At 37.9% G+C, this 13,465-nt stretch overlaps 1 protein-coding gene across 1 annotated transcript in view; it reads left to right on the top strand.

Annotated features, from left to right (window-relative positions):
- CACNA1A (calcium voltage-gated channel subunit alpha1 A) overlaps positions 1–13,465 on the top strand; it is a 151,158-nt gene that overhangs the window by 57,378 nt on the left and 80,315 nt on the right. Inside the window, exons 19-21 of the mRNA XM_058168527.1 lie at positions 5,953–6,117; positions 6,475–6,585; positions 8,310–8,393. Coding sequence (XP_058024510.1) covers positions 5,953–6,117; positions 6,475–6,585; positions 8,310–8,393 — 360 coding nt within the window. The remainder of the gene's footprint in view (positions 1–5,952; positions 6,118–6,474; positions 6,586–8,309; positions 8,394–13,465) is intronic.

Genomic DNA, 13,465 nt, shown 5'->3' with positions numbered 1-13,465 from the left:
TTATTCTTAAGATCAACAACTCACACTAAAAAGGTCCATAGTGTACTTGGCCAGTTCTACCTATGCAATGTATATACTAAAACAGAGAAATTGACCTGTGTCTCTTGGATTATCGACGGTACCACAACTTTTCTGGGGAATCACGATGGATCTCATCAAAATGAATTCAGTTCTCTCCTTGAGTATGTACACACACCTACAGTATCAAGGGGATGCAACAATTTGGAAGATTTTTAAATTTTATTACCAATTGATCCATGATTTTGCAGCATATATAAAAGCTTTCACCCATCTTGCTTAGAATTGGATTTTCAAGCATCATGCATAATTTCAAGTGGAATCTTGATGCTCAACATGCTTGTTCCTCATTCAAACAGACTTTTGCCTCCCTGTCCTATCCTCTGCCATCATGCGCCTTTGTTGTTCAAACAGATGCTTCTGATTTTGATTTAAGGGCAATCATTCTCCAGACATCTGAGGATTTTGAACAAAGACTTTTGCCTTGCACCCTTTATTCTAGACAGCTACTGAAGCCAGAAAGGAACTGTGATGTTTTGAACAAGGAATTCTTAGTGATCAGAGATGCTTTTCAACACTGGCACACCTCTTGTAAGAAGCTTCACACCCCATTGAAGTCCAAACAGACCACAAGATCCTGGAGTATCTACAGTCTTTTCACACACTCAGGTGGGCACAATTCTCCCAATTTAATTTTCATACCACAGGCTGATACTTTTTCACACACGTCTGAATAGTTTATTCCACATGTCACTCCCCCCCACCATCTCACGGTTCTGTTCTCCAGTCTGAACATTTTGTGTTTCCACTTCCAATAGTAGCCTCAGTCTGAGCCTCTGAGAGCTAATGACATACTCTTCATTTCACCAGACAAATTTACACATCAGAGTGACAGGTCCCATATCTATGGGCTTGGCCACATGATTTTTAGGGAGACCTCCAATTCACCTTTCCTTTTCTTGGGAATGGGGAGAATTGCATCACAATGGCTAATTATACATTCCTCCTTCCTTGAGAAGATTTTACAACTTAGTCGTTAGAGCATTTGGACTACTTAAGGCCACACACTTTCTGCTCCAGTATTTTTCTTGACCAAGTAGATGTTAATGCTTATGGATCTTCTTGTCTCAGCTGTTGCCATGTCTGGACTTTATCTACAAACTAGCTGGACTGTTGCATTGCCTTCCCTTTCCAAAGGAGCCTCAAGTCACAGTTTCCATTGATTATACAACTGATTAACCACCTATAGGGCTTGAACATGTCATCAGTGTTTTCCAAGATGGTTCCTTCCATCTGGCAAGTCTTCAGAGACTGATCCTCTATTACATATTCTGACATTGAAGCGTTCCTAGTCATCTCATTTTTAACAGAAGTGTTCCATTAACAGGCTATTTTCGGATGCTCTTTTCCAATATTAGGTATTAAACTTATTTTTTTCTTCAGTGCATCACCTCCAATCCACTTATGAGATACAGAGGACAAATACCACCTTAGAGCAATGCCATCATTGCTATGTAAGCTACCAGCAAAACAATTTATCTATACTGTTGCCTGTGGCTGAGTTCACTTGTAACAACTTGGTTTGTTCTTCTATTTACCTTTCTTTGTTTCAAGGATTCTGTGCAGTTCTGTTACCTCATATAACTCACTTTCTCCCAGCCTGGGGTCATGTACTTTCTACAAGAACTTCAGGCAGTACACCAGCTCCTTGAAAAACAACTATATTTTGCCAGGGCTTTCTAGTGCAAACTGCTGACCACCATTACCCATCGCTGCTGGAAATTGCATGTAAATTCAACTTTCTCTGCCCTTGCAGTCTGGGTACAGCACCTATCAACTTGAATTCTGAGGAGGAGGGAGCAGATTTGAGGAACAGGGAAGGGATTTTTGCCAAGAGAGAACCTGAACTGCATCTGCATCCATCAGTAGATTTCTGGATGAGGATAATAGGCAAATCTGTAAAAGCCATTCCTGTTCTACCTACCTCTGATTCCCAGGATGGGATTGACACTTTTCCGCTTCTTATCCCTGGAACAACAAGTTCTGGACTGGAATATTCTACTGGAGTTAAGATACATAACACTGGAATCACTTCCCTATCATCTGTTGGTTGTCAGAAAAGTGCCTAAACAGGAGGTTACAATGTTGGATTTTCTCTCTGCCTATAGTCTCCTTCAGGTTTCCTCAAAAAGAGGAGACAAATTCCTTATCCTCCAGCATTCTGGATTGCGGGCGGGCGCGGGGGAGGGAGAGGGGAATTCTTCAGCTTGAGCAACCAATCTGTGAAGCAGTGGAAAAGTCCTGGATCCTCCTGGTTCACTCATGCTGGAGAAAAGGAAGGGTGTTGTGTCTGCGCCCCCCGAGCCGGGCCTCCTGCCAGAAAGTGACTTGGAAAATGAGGGGGAAGGGCCGTCAGGACTTACCTCGGGAGCACCAGCTTCCCTGGCTCAGCTCCAGGAGCCAGAGGCAGACCAGGTGGAAGAGATAACGAGGCCTCCGTCCCCTGACTCTTCCCCCCCGGCCACACCTCCAGACCCAGCTGATGGCAATCAGGCCTGGCTGGACCCTAGATTTCATAGGCAGGAGAGGTGGGAACAAGAGAAGCAGGTGTGGGGCAGGCCTAGGAAGTGCTGAGCTGCTGTGTCTCTTCATAGCAGGCAGATTAACTGCTTAACTAAGAGCTGAAGTTTGTTCTTGGGTGACTCATCGGCGTTGAGGGAGATAACAGAGCCACTTGGCAGATGCTCGCTCTTTTGTTGCCAGAGCTGATAGTGCCGGCTAATTAAGCCATCGCTCGGACGGAGGCGAGGGAAGACGGAACAAAGGGAGAAGCGCCAAGCTCTTCCACGAATGGGGTGGGGAAAGGAGAACCTGAAAGGTGAGGTAGCATGAAAGCTAGTTCTGGATAGGCAAATAATCCAAAACTAGACAAGTCCATTTCTATAACAACAGAAATGAGAGGAAACCATGTTTCTGCTCAAAAGAGAATCCTCAAGCCTGTCCACTCTACGGGCAAGAGAAAAGAAGTGCAAGAGTTGGAACCTTGATTTTACTGTAAGTGGGGCTTTCATTTGACACATAGCAATTCCATGAGTTGTTTCCTAATATCTACATTACTTTATGCAATAGTCCTACTTATTAGCAATCTGCCTTATTAAATTCCTGCCTGTGCCATCCTAGTTAATAGTGTTTGCAAAGAAAAGCCTGATATTGTCTTCGGATGCTGTCAGTTCAAGAGGGCAAACACTGTTTTAATAATAGTATAGGCGAAGGACAACTTAAATGTGACTCATTCATGGATGGAAACGGGGGAGGGGGGAACAGAACAAAAGATGGTGCCAGGGCATATTTATGCCATAGTTAGATGCAAATGAGGACAAGGACTTTGGACTAGAACAAGGTACTTTATTTGATGCTAATTAGCTCCACCAGCTGTACTAGTCAAGGGCAGCAACTCTTGTTATAAACAAGCATCCCTCAGGCCTCTTTCATTGCTCGAAACAATTCTTCCATTTTTTGACCTGCATCTCATGACACAAAGTTTCCTATGCTTCTGTTCTGTGGACTGAAAGACAGGTTTGATTTTTGGACAAGGCTCTAGACTTTTGGATCAATGTCTAAAATATCAGACTTTATCTTCTTAGCTGTTATTACAAAATTATTTTCTGAAATTTATTTTTATTCAGGCTTTCTAATTACTGCCACCTTTACAATCTGTAATATATATTACCATGGCCAAAACCTCAACTATGTAGTGAGTTACAGCTAAAACGATACCAGATCTAAGAACAAATTGCCATTTAGTCTTGCTTGCTCTCCATTGTGATATTCATGTCTTTAAAAAATAATGCAAACAAATGCTCTTAAGATGAAGTTTCAAAAGACAACTAGACTTTCTGGGTGTTTTTCTTCGAAAATATTTTGCTTCTCATCCAAGAGGCTTCTTCAGTTCAAACATTTTTAAGGGGGGAAAAAACAAGAAAGTCCAGTTGACTTTTGAAAAAGAACCTTTGGGATAACCGTGACTGAGAATCTCCACAGACTTAATGGTGCATTGTCCCCAGGTGTAATATAGAGCTGTTCAAAGTTCACTGCCTATGGCACAAACATTGTTAACCATCAATATCTTCATGATATCTCTGTCATTTCTAGCCTAATACATAGGCTGCTGAAAGATATTCAGGTGGTTAGAGATTTTTTTCTCTTCAGACACAAATCTTCCTAAATGATAAATGATTCCTCCGTGATACTAGGAATATTGAAATCTGCCTAGTTCCTATTGGCCATTTTAGGCTGCTGTTGGCTTGTGCGTCCCCTCTGATCATGTTGCATTGCCCTCCATGGGCATTTTGGCTCAGGCTGCAGGAGTGAATTGGTTTTTACAAATAGCAACATACACACTTTTCAGGCTAGAAGGAGAAGAAAGAAGTGCTATTTTTGAATCCACCTGATGTACTCAAAACCACAAGATTGTGAAAAATGGGTAAAACCACAAGATTGTGAAAAATGGGTAACAGATGAAGAAGTAACAATTTAAATTCTCTCACCATCTTGCTTGTCACTTCTCCCCACCTTCTTCCTATGATTGTCCCCATCCTTGGACTGGCACTTTTTTTTTCCAGCTAGTAGGAGAAGTGGATAAAGTTACTTTTAAAAACAGATCTGGGTCAGAAGGCTTTAAGACTATTAGGGGAGAAGTAATTCTGTAGGTGCCAGTTCTCTGGTCCCAGAAGTGATCTATGGGAATGTTGTCTATAAAGCCTGGTCCCAGAAGTGATCTATGGGAATGGTGTCTATAGAGCCACCCACCCCTCCGTGTGTGTGTGTGTACACTATATACAGTATATATATTGCTAGTCCTCCCAGGACTTGCAAGGATGGCAGGAGAAGCAAGGAAAGGTTAGTGAGCTTTGTCTATAAAGTTTCCAATATTGCCTGTAGATGAAATATTTCACAGGGCAGCACTACATCACATGGATTGGACCATAAGCTTAACATGCAAGGGAGGGTATTACTCAGTAATGCAAGAGAGCACCATTTGTGTATTAGACAGAACTGTCACCCCTCAAAGGCTCAGGAGAGGATTCTAGATGATGCTAGCCTCATGCACATGGCATCTGTGTAAGGGGTAGTGGGTGTCTCTATCCAGTAAAGCAGGTATGCTCCCTTGTCTGCAGACCAGCTAGTTAAGGTCAGGTTTGGGCAAATGGTCTAGCCATCTTTTGAAACTTGTCTCCCTCTTTAATGAGGAAGTGTTGTCACTGTTTCTCCTACTGCCAAGATGTCCACCAATCTCTCTTCTTAATTTGTTCTACATTAAATCTGTGGAAAAAACCACCAGTTGCTACTTCACTGCTGAGGCAGAACCAGCCTTAACAGTGAGGGCAGCAAAAAGTATGGAAGCAAAAAGTGTGTGTCATCTTAGAAACTCAAGGAAAGCACATTTATATAGTGATGAGGAAAGGTCTTATATTACTTGTACATATTGGTATCTATTCTGATGAAAAGCATTATTATAATGCTTATAATCCTTAAGAGTGGAGAGCAAGAAGGCCAAACAGACTTTAATACAATTGAGTTAGAGTTAAATTTGTAGGATAGGTGTTATTTAAGCTCCCCCGGCCCATATTTAATATAGGAATGTGTACTTCCTTTTTTGCCTAGAATGGCTGGTGCATGTGAAGGTGTGCCAAAGGCCATGCTCAAAAATGATTCATTTAAGACAACAATATGAGGGAGGCACTGGGGGAAACACAAACCAAATCATTAACATAATTTGGTAATACGATTAGGCAATGTACTTGTAGCTGCAACAAAAGCTTTCAGTGTAACATACATTCTGGGACTTCTTTCCTTAGCATGGTTTTTTTTTTTTGGCTTGAAGGAAACTAATACTGTAGATCCCTGACTGTTGTTTCTTCCTTTTTTTCACAGCGAGCCTGCATTGATTTTGCTATCAGCGCCAAGCCACTAACCCGACACATGCCTCAAAACAAGCAGAGCTTTCAGTACCGTATGTGGCAGTTTGTGGTTTCCCCTCCTTTTGAATACACCATTATGGCCATGATTGCCCTAAACACCATTGTCTTAATGATGAAAGTAAGTAGAAATTGCTATGAATTGGTACTACCTACACTGAATATATATCCTATGTATCTTGACTTGTCCATACATCATACATACTGTATACCCATGCACACAGATGCACGTGCACATGTACCTCATATAATTATTTGAGCTCCTGTTTATCTTACCCTATTGATCTCTCCTTAATTCTACTGACTGGCCCTGCTGACTAATTCCTGAACTGTGGACAAACCTGAGTCTTCTTAATAGCATAAATCTTACTTTGGTCCTAGACCTAGACTTTCAGATCATTGTTCAGATCATGCTAGTTTAATTCATGATTGTGCTTTCTTTCTCTCTTGTCTCTCCCTCATACCTCCCCTTCGGTAGTTCTACAATGCAACAAATCTTTACGATAATTTATTAAGGATGTTCAACATTGTCTTCACTGCCCTGTTCTCCTTGGAATGTATTCTGAAAATCATTGCCTTTGGAGTGCTGGTAAGTATCACTCCTGCTAGAATATACAAATTCTACCGTAAAATATAAGAAGCATACCTTACCATAAGAAACAGGAAAAAATAGATTACACTTTTTTTTAAAAAAAGGTAACTATTTAAAACATCTACCCCACTATAGGTTCTCAGGATTCTCAGTTATTGTCTTCTATATAATGCTACAAGAATGTCAGAAATTGGCCATTGAAGGTCATTGGAATAATCTGTAATTTACTAGGGGTATAGAAAACAGACAAGTGATTGGCTTCCCTTGCTGTAGAACTAATTATATATATTTCATATATCCAAGTTAATGTTCTTTTAAACTTTTAATTACAATTAACACTTTTAATTTAAAATAAAAATATATTTAAAATTATGACTCCTCAGAAATAATAGTCACCTGAAAACTGAAAACGTTATGTGCAAATATTAGTTGTTTGTTAGCCTATTCTTGATGAAGGTGTTGATCCTTCCACTTGAGCAAAAGCTAAAAAAAAAATAGTGCATGTTTTCAATGTTGAGTCCATGGTAAAAATCTTGGCTCTCCATTGGAAAAAAATATACCCAGACAAATCTTGAACCAAAAATTTAATTAGTGTCTGTGGACATTTAAAAGGAAAATAAAAACCACCATAATTTTATAGGAACAGTAATTTGTTACAATTGATATTGTGAGAATTTCATCAGGGAAATAAGACTCCACAAGACCAACCGACCTTTAAACAAACAAAAATACACCTTTAGACTGTCATTGCACAAAGTATTACTTGCCGCGTAAGGGTCAGTGTGTAATAATTCTGAATCAATGTGTAATAATTCTGAATCTTTAGTCTTTCCCCACTCTTTACCTTCCTGATTGCCAGCTCTTCAGGCAACAGATGCTTCTAAATAAATGGTATCTTAAGCAATGATAATTAACAGTACTACATTTTTGATGGCTAAAAATAACCTTCCTACTCCTCACTGCTATGTTTTATATTTCTGCTAAGGTTATTCTCCCCAGTAAAATTACTTGATTTAAGATCTTACTCTTCCTAACATCTTTCTGTTTGCTTTTCTAATGAGCTTATCAACAGCTTTGTCATTACTTAGTCAGACTTTAGAAACCTTTAGCTTTTTGTTCTTTAATGGAATGCTGCCCAGGTGCAAAAATCATATTAAGCTCATGTGTGTTGTATTTATTTTATAGATGTTCATGTGAGTGTCCTACAGATAAATGTAGTGGAATTAGGAAAGTTGTGCATAGTTGCTGGTTGCTTGCAAGGCAGGCATACATTTCTTGGCTTCACTGGGTTGCTTCAGGTGCTCACCCAGCATATTTTGTAAGCAAGCTTTCCCCTACTCTCATATTCTGCAATCATATTTATGACCAATACTAAAGGTAAATACTATAGGTTTCTGGGTATGGGACCTGGCTATGTAACATGTGTTACATAGCCAGGTCCCATACCCAGAAACCTATAGTATTTGCCCTACTGCCACTGTTTCAGAAAAAAAGGATGATTTAAACAAAGAATCCTTCTTAATGGAAGTGCCTTTGTAATTTGAATAGTAAGAATTGGAGTATACTAAAACGATAACTCACAGTTTATTAGGGGAGAAGGTAGCTAGAGTGGAAATTTCTCTGTTTTTGTTATTGTTGCTTCCGTCGTGACTAAATGTTGTCACCTGTTTGCTGCTGTGTGGCTGTTCCTTTTCGTCCTTTGTTTTGTTCTTTCTTTATAGAATTATTTCCGTGATGCCTGGAATATCTTTGATTTTGTCACAGTTCTGGGTAGCATCACAGACATCTTAGTGACAGAGTTTGGGGTAAGTTCAAAACTGGTGAGCATGACATTCTGGGGGAGGGACGCATTCCGCAAAGAGTGGGGAATAAAATTGACACACAAGAAATTCACCATATTAAATTCATAACAGGAGAGAAATCAGAAAAATCAAAATAGGAGTAGTACAAGGATAATCTTGTGAGACTTATTTATTCACCTGTTAATAATTTCCTTCTTCCTCCACAAACAAATTTAAGATGTCAACAATCAATTCCACATTTTTAGTTCTTCATTAAAAGGTTAATATATAGGTAGACCTAATATTTGTGAACTCATTTTATTAAAGACCTTTATTTTGGCAGAAAATTAGAAGACAGTTTATTTTGGAATAAAGATGCCAATGTCCCTCTAGAAAGGTACTTATACCAATCTTAATCTGACTCTTTAATGTGATTATTATTAATTGTTAAGTCCTTTTAGTATGCAATTTGCCATTGATTGAAATCAAAGAGTAGATTAAGGTTAGGATTAACTTGCACTTTCCAAAAGAGATATATACATATCGAGGAGCAATTAGCATTTAAGTCTGTCAAGTAGGACATCTTAACAAAATAGAACAGAAGCAGTAGGCATGAGCGTAAATGGATTTCAGAGGATGGTAGAGGACAGGAAGGCCTGGAGGAACGTTGTCCATGGGGTCGCGATGGGTCGGACACGACTTTGCAACTAACGACAAGAAGTTAAATTTCCTAGGAATGCAAAATACTCAACAGATGAAGCTGAATTAATGCAACCTTCATTAATAGGACTGTTTTGGTATTGCTTTATTAGATACCTATATCAGATGTGGTTGGGTCATTCCATTAATCCAAGGTGTAGAGATACAGATATTCAGATCTTCCTATAACTGTTTCTTTGAAATCATCAGTAAGAAGCTTTCTTATTTCCCTATTCAATCTCCAGCCCTTTCCCTGTTTGCCCCATGGAAAAACAAAAGGGAAAATATTCATATCCTTTCTTTTCCTGAGCTAGGCTGTGTTATTATTTCAATCAAGATAGAATTTCTCCCTCACAATTTCTTCCCCATGCTGTTTCACAACCAGACAGCTAATAGTTTTGAAGTGAAGAAAAAGATGCTGGAAAAATCAATAACAGATCTTTTTTGTGTGTGTTTACAAGAGTTGGGCAAGGAGGGATATCTGATTATAAATTCTGAGACAGTACATTATTACGTTCACCAAATCCAGGGCATGTTCTGCTATCATATGTGTTGGGGAGGGTGGGCGGTATGTGAATTCCTACACACTGGAGGGGTACCAGGTTGGAGAAAGTTGATACAGCATAACAAAGCCCTGGACTAGTCACAGTTTTAGGATGATCAGACTGACCTTGCTTTTCAAGGCTTAAATGAATTAAATGCAGACTTCCAACATGGGCTAGTAATCAGCATTATATTCATATTGTCTGCAGAAAAACTGAGGAATTTTGGGTCCTGAATAGCTTTTACAAAATATAAAGCACAATGAAGATGAGGCTCAGGATTAGGAAAGTAGAATGACAAATTGAAAACTTTGCTGACTACTTCCCTTCCATTAAACTGTATGTGTGTGAAAGCATACACATACCTGAGCATTTACAGAGTGTTTAGTGGGTTTTATTTTGTTCGTTAGTCTATAAATAATGAATGTGCCCAGATTAGCAGGGGTAAGGAAACAGCTATACTAATAGAACCAATATTATTTTTTAATTTTTTAAAAGTGTAATCTCGATTTTGCAGTTTGATATTCATTTCTTTAGCATTGAAAGGGTTATTTAAACATACTTTGCAAAAGAAGGAAGAGATTACAGATGGAAGTACTGCTTTAGTTAATCTATGAATTCAGAATGCTGTAAGAAATTGTTGGTCGTGAAAAAGCTATCAAAACCAAATCAAACTCCCAAGGAATAATAAGCTTATAAAAATGTATTTCTCTAAACTCTTTTATTAATATTTTGTAAAATCCATTTTCTCTTAGAGTTATTACTGGAATAATATGAATCTTTACAATAGAATGTGATTTGTATACAATAATACTTCTTAGAATTAATTAAAGCATTATTATCTTATATTGAAAGTTAATGAAAAGCTGAACATCAATTGTCTTCAGATTCTGATGACACTCTAACCTTTCTAGAAATTTAGCCAATTTTTACAAAGTAAAATTCAAACAAATTTATTTTATTACACTGCACACTATTCAGCCTAAAGTCATAATAGTGAATGCGAATACCTGAAATAATATTTATTTATTTATTTATTTATTGTTCATTTCTGGCCCAAAAGGCTTTCAAAGCAGCATATTTTAAAGTATCAAAATGAGAGCCAAATGATTCCCTAAAAAAGGAAGTTCCAAAGCATATTCACCTCTGTTAAGGTGTACCTTGTATTGCCACCAACTGGAATGGCAATAGTCTATTTAAAACTGATATTTTCACCAAATAGGCTCATATATTCTCTTGGTTTAAAGCCAGCCAAGGCATTTCTGACTGAGCTGAAATTTGGAATGCTATCCAGACCAATAATCAGGGTGCATATTAATCACAGCTGGTTATTTTGTTACATGGACTTGAAGGTTCTGTATGTATATCTCCTACATTAAAGGAAAATACTCTAGTAAATTAATTTGCTTACAAACTGATAGTTTTTCATGAAATCTCAGGTTAGATTCCTCAGAGAACCTTCTCATATTGCCAGGCCCCTGATCTGTGATCAGGAACAGAGATTCTGAAGTGAATAAAGAACAATAAAAGGACAGTTTGTACCAAAGTTCTGAATAACAATCTGGCTGCAATATTCTGTGCTGGACATAGTTTCTAAAATATTTTCAAAAGCAGCTCATAAACACACATTATAATAAGTTGTATTAAACATTGAAATAAACATTCCAATTAATAATATGTGTGGAAAGGATCAAAATCCTCTACCACTGCTCAACCATGCAGGAGGAAAACTGGGTGTAGTAGCATTGACCCTCATTGTAAGAACCCCTGACTTAAAATTGGCAGATACTTCACATGGAATGGTTAGATTAGAATCTATTGCATACTAGGATGTTGCATCTGTGGATATAAAAGTACAATTCCTTTCTATGCTCATGGCAGCTTTAATCTGGCATTTGCTCCCACCATTCCCATAATTTAAAGGATACCTTGCCTTGCATTTTTCAAAGTCGGACATAGATTCCAGTTGACAATATAACTATCAAATATAGCTAGCTATCATCCACATACTGATGACCCAAGTATCTGAGCCATGCCTAAGCCATTACATAAAAGCTATTGAGTAAAACATTGTGATATAAACTACTAGCCATGTGGTTAAAGAAAAAATAGTTTATAGTACCATCATATAAAGTTTATGTACTGTATATCTGGAACTAAAGAGTATTGCCAAATCTTGTCCCAGTAAGCTAACTCAGAGGTGTGCTGTGTTCTGTCTTTCTGATCTATTGAAAGAAATGTTCCCCCTCTAGTTTGTACCATACTAGCTGATCAAAACAGGTACGACTTTTTGGTAGAACTGTGGTGATTGGATCATTTGAGCCACTTAATTGTTAGCAGTTTAGGCTCCAAAGGAAATGCTGCAAAATTATTTTTGGAACATTTCCTTTGAAGCTTTGATAAATTCTTGCCTAATTCCAGCCAAGATACCTTCCCGCCATCTTTTATAATCCAGATATTCTCAAAGGGGAGACTTTTTCACTGTCAATGACCAATTGGGGGATATTTTTGTTGCCTTTGTTTCCTTTCATATCTGTGCAATTGTATTATCATATAGGTCATCTTTGCTTTTCCAAATATCAAAAAGCATTTCCTCCGGTTGATGACAGGAAGATCCCTAATCTATATGTGTTCCTTCTGTGTGTATGTGCTTGCCTTTTAGAATTGCCTTTCACACTCATGATGAAGTGGATAGTGACCAATTAAAAGCCTACAGTATGTAAAAATTTCAAAGATATTGCTCCCTTAGATACTTATCTAAATATTTAGATAAATCAGATTTGGAGAATGGACTGTTCTTCCCTGCATAAGATAGGAATATTAACAAGTCTGCTGTATGCCAAATGGACATCTGTCCAAAATAAAGTCTACATACAAATTCCTTATTTGTTTGATTCTTTCTTTACCAGATTTATCTCCTGCTCCAATCAAAGCCTCTGGGTGGCTTTAAATATGGTACTTACAAGATATGTTAACTCTAATATCTGAGAAAGATCATAATAGTCATGGAGCCCATGAACAAAGATGCCCTTAATGCAGCATTTAGAAGCAAAACAAAGCCTAATCTCTTCCTCATTCATCAATTTGTGTCCTGCTGAGACCCTCTGGAGTGAAACAGTTTATAAATCTTAACACAAACATACATACCTTGCAAGGGTTAGTAATTGCAATTTGAGATATTCTTGCTGCACTTAATGTGTCAAAGTTCAAGAAATGCAAACTGCACAATTCTGGAATCAGATGAAGTATTGTTTAAGCTTCTGAATCTATCTTGGAGGAGAAGATACAGTATGGGCTTCCAAGTGGATTTCACTAAAAGAGGCAGATATTCTAAGGAATTCAAGAAAGTTTGCTTAAGTGCCATGCAAGTTACACGGCACTTCATTTTAAACTAAACATTGATTGAATTAATTTTCTAGTGAATTCTCTTGTAATTTAATTTAATGTAAGTGTAACTAAAATTATTAATATATTCCTATAGTGAAGAAATAATTTAATATGATAATATTCAGATGGAATTTATGGTTTGGTTTGTCTGTTGCTGTCTGCATGTCAGTTGCTTTCTAAAAGTAATTTTTTAAATTACAGCCCATGCTCCCACTTTTCTCATGTTTCTACCCAATAATGAGAAAGCATTAGGTCATCAGCTCTGTTGTTTTAAATGTAGTATTTTCCCCTTAAGCTGATATCCTACCATAGCTTCAAGGTGTATAAAATCAGATTTTGGCAGTATTAACTTGGGAGTTAGGAAAAATGTAGTGTGTGTGAGAGAGTGAAACTAGCAGTGGGAAGGAATGAGTATGCCCTGTCTATTATAATGTTCTTATTGAATAGTGACTGTAGCTATCATATAAC

Source organism: Ahaetulla prasina, chromosome 2 (assembly GCF_028640845.1).
Source record: "Ahaetulla prasina isolate Xishuangbanna chromosome 2, ASM2864084v1, whole genome shotgun sequence".
Classification (NCBI taxonomy): Eukaryota; Metazoa; Chordata; class Lepidosauria; order Squamata; family Colubridae; genus Ahaetulla; species Ahaetulla prasina.
The sequence above is the reverse complement of the archived record's forward strand: the minus strand, read 5'-3'. Positions and strand labels throughout refer to the sequence as shown.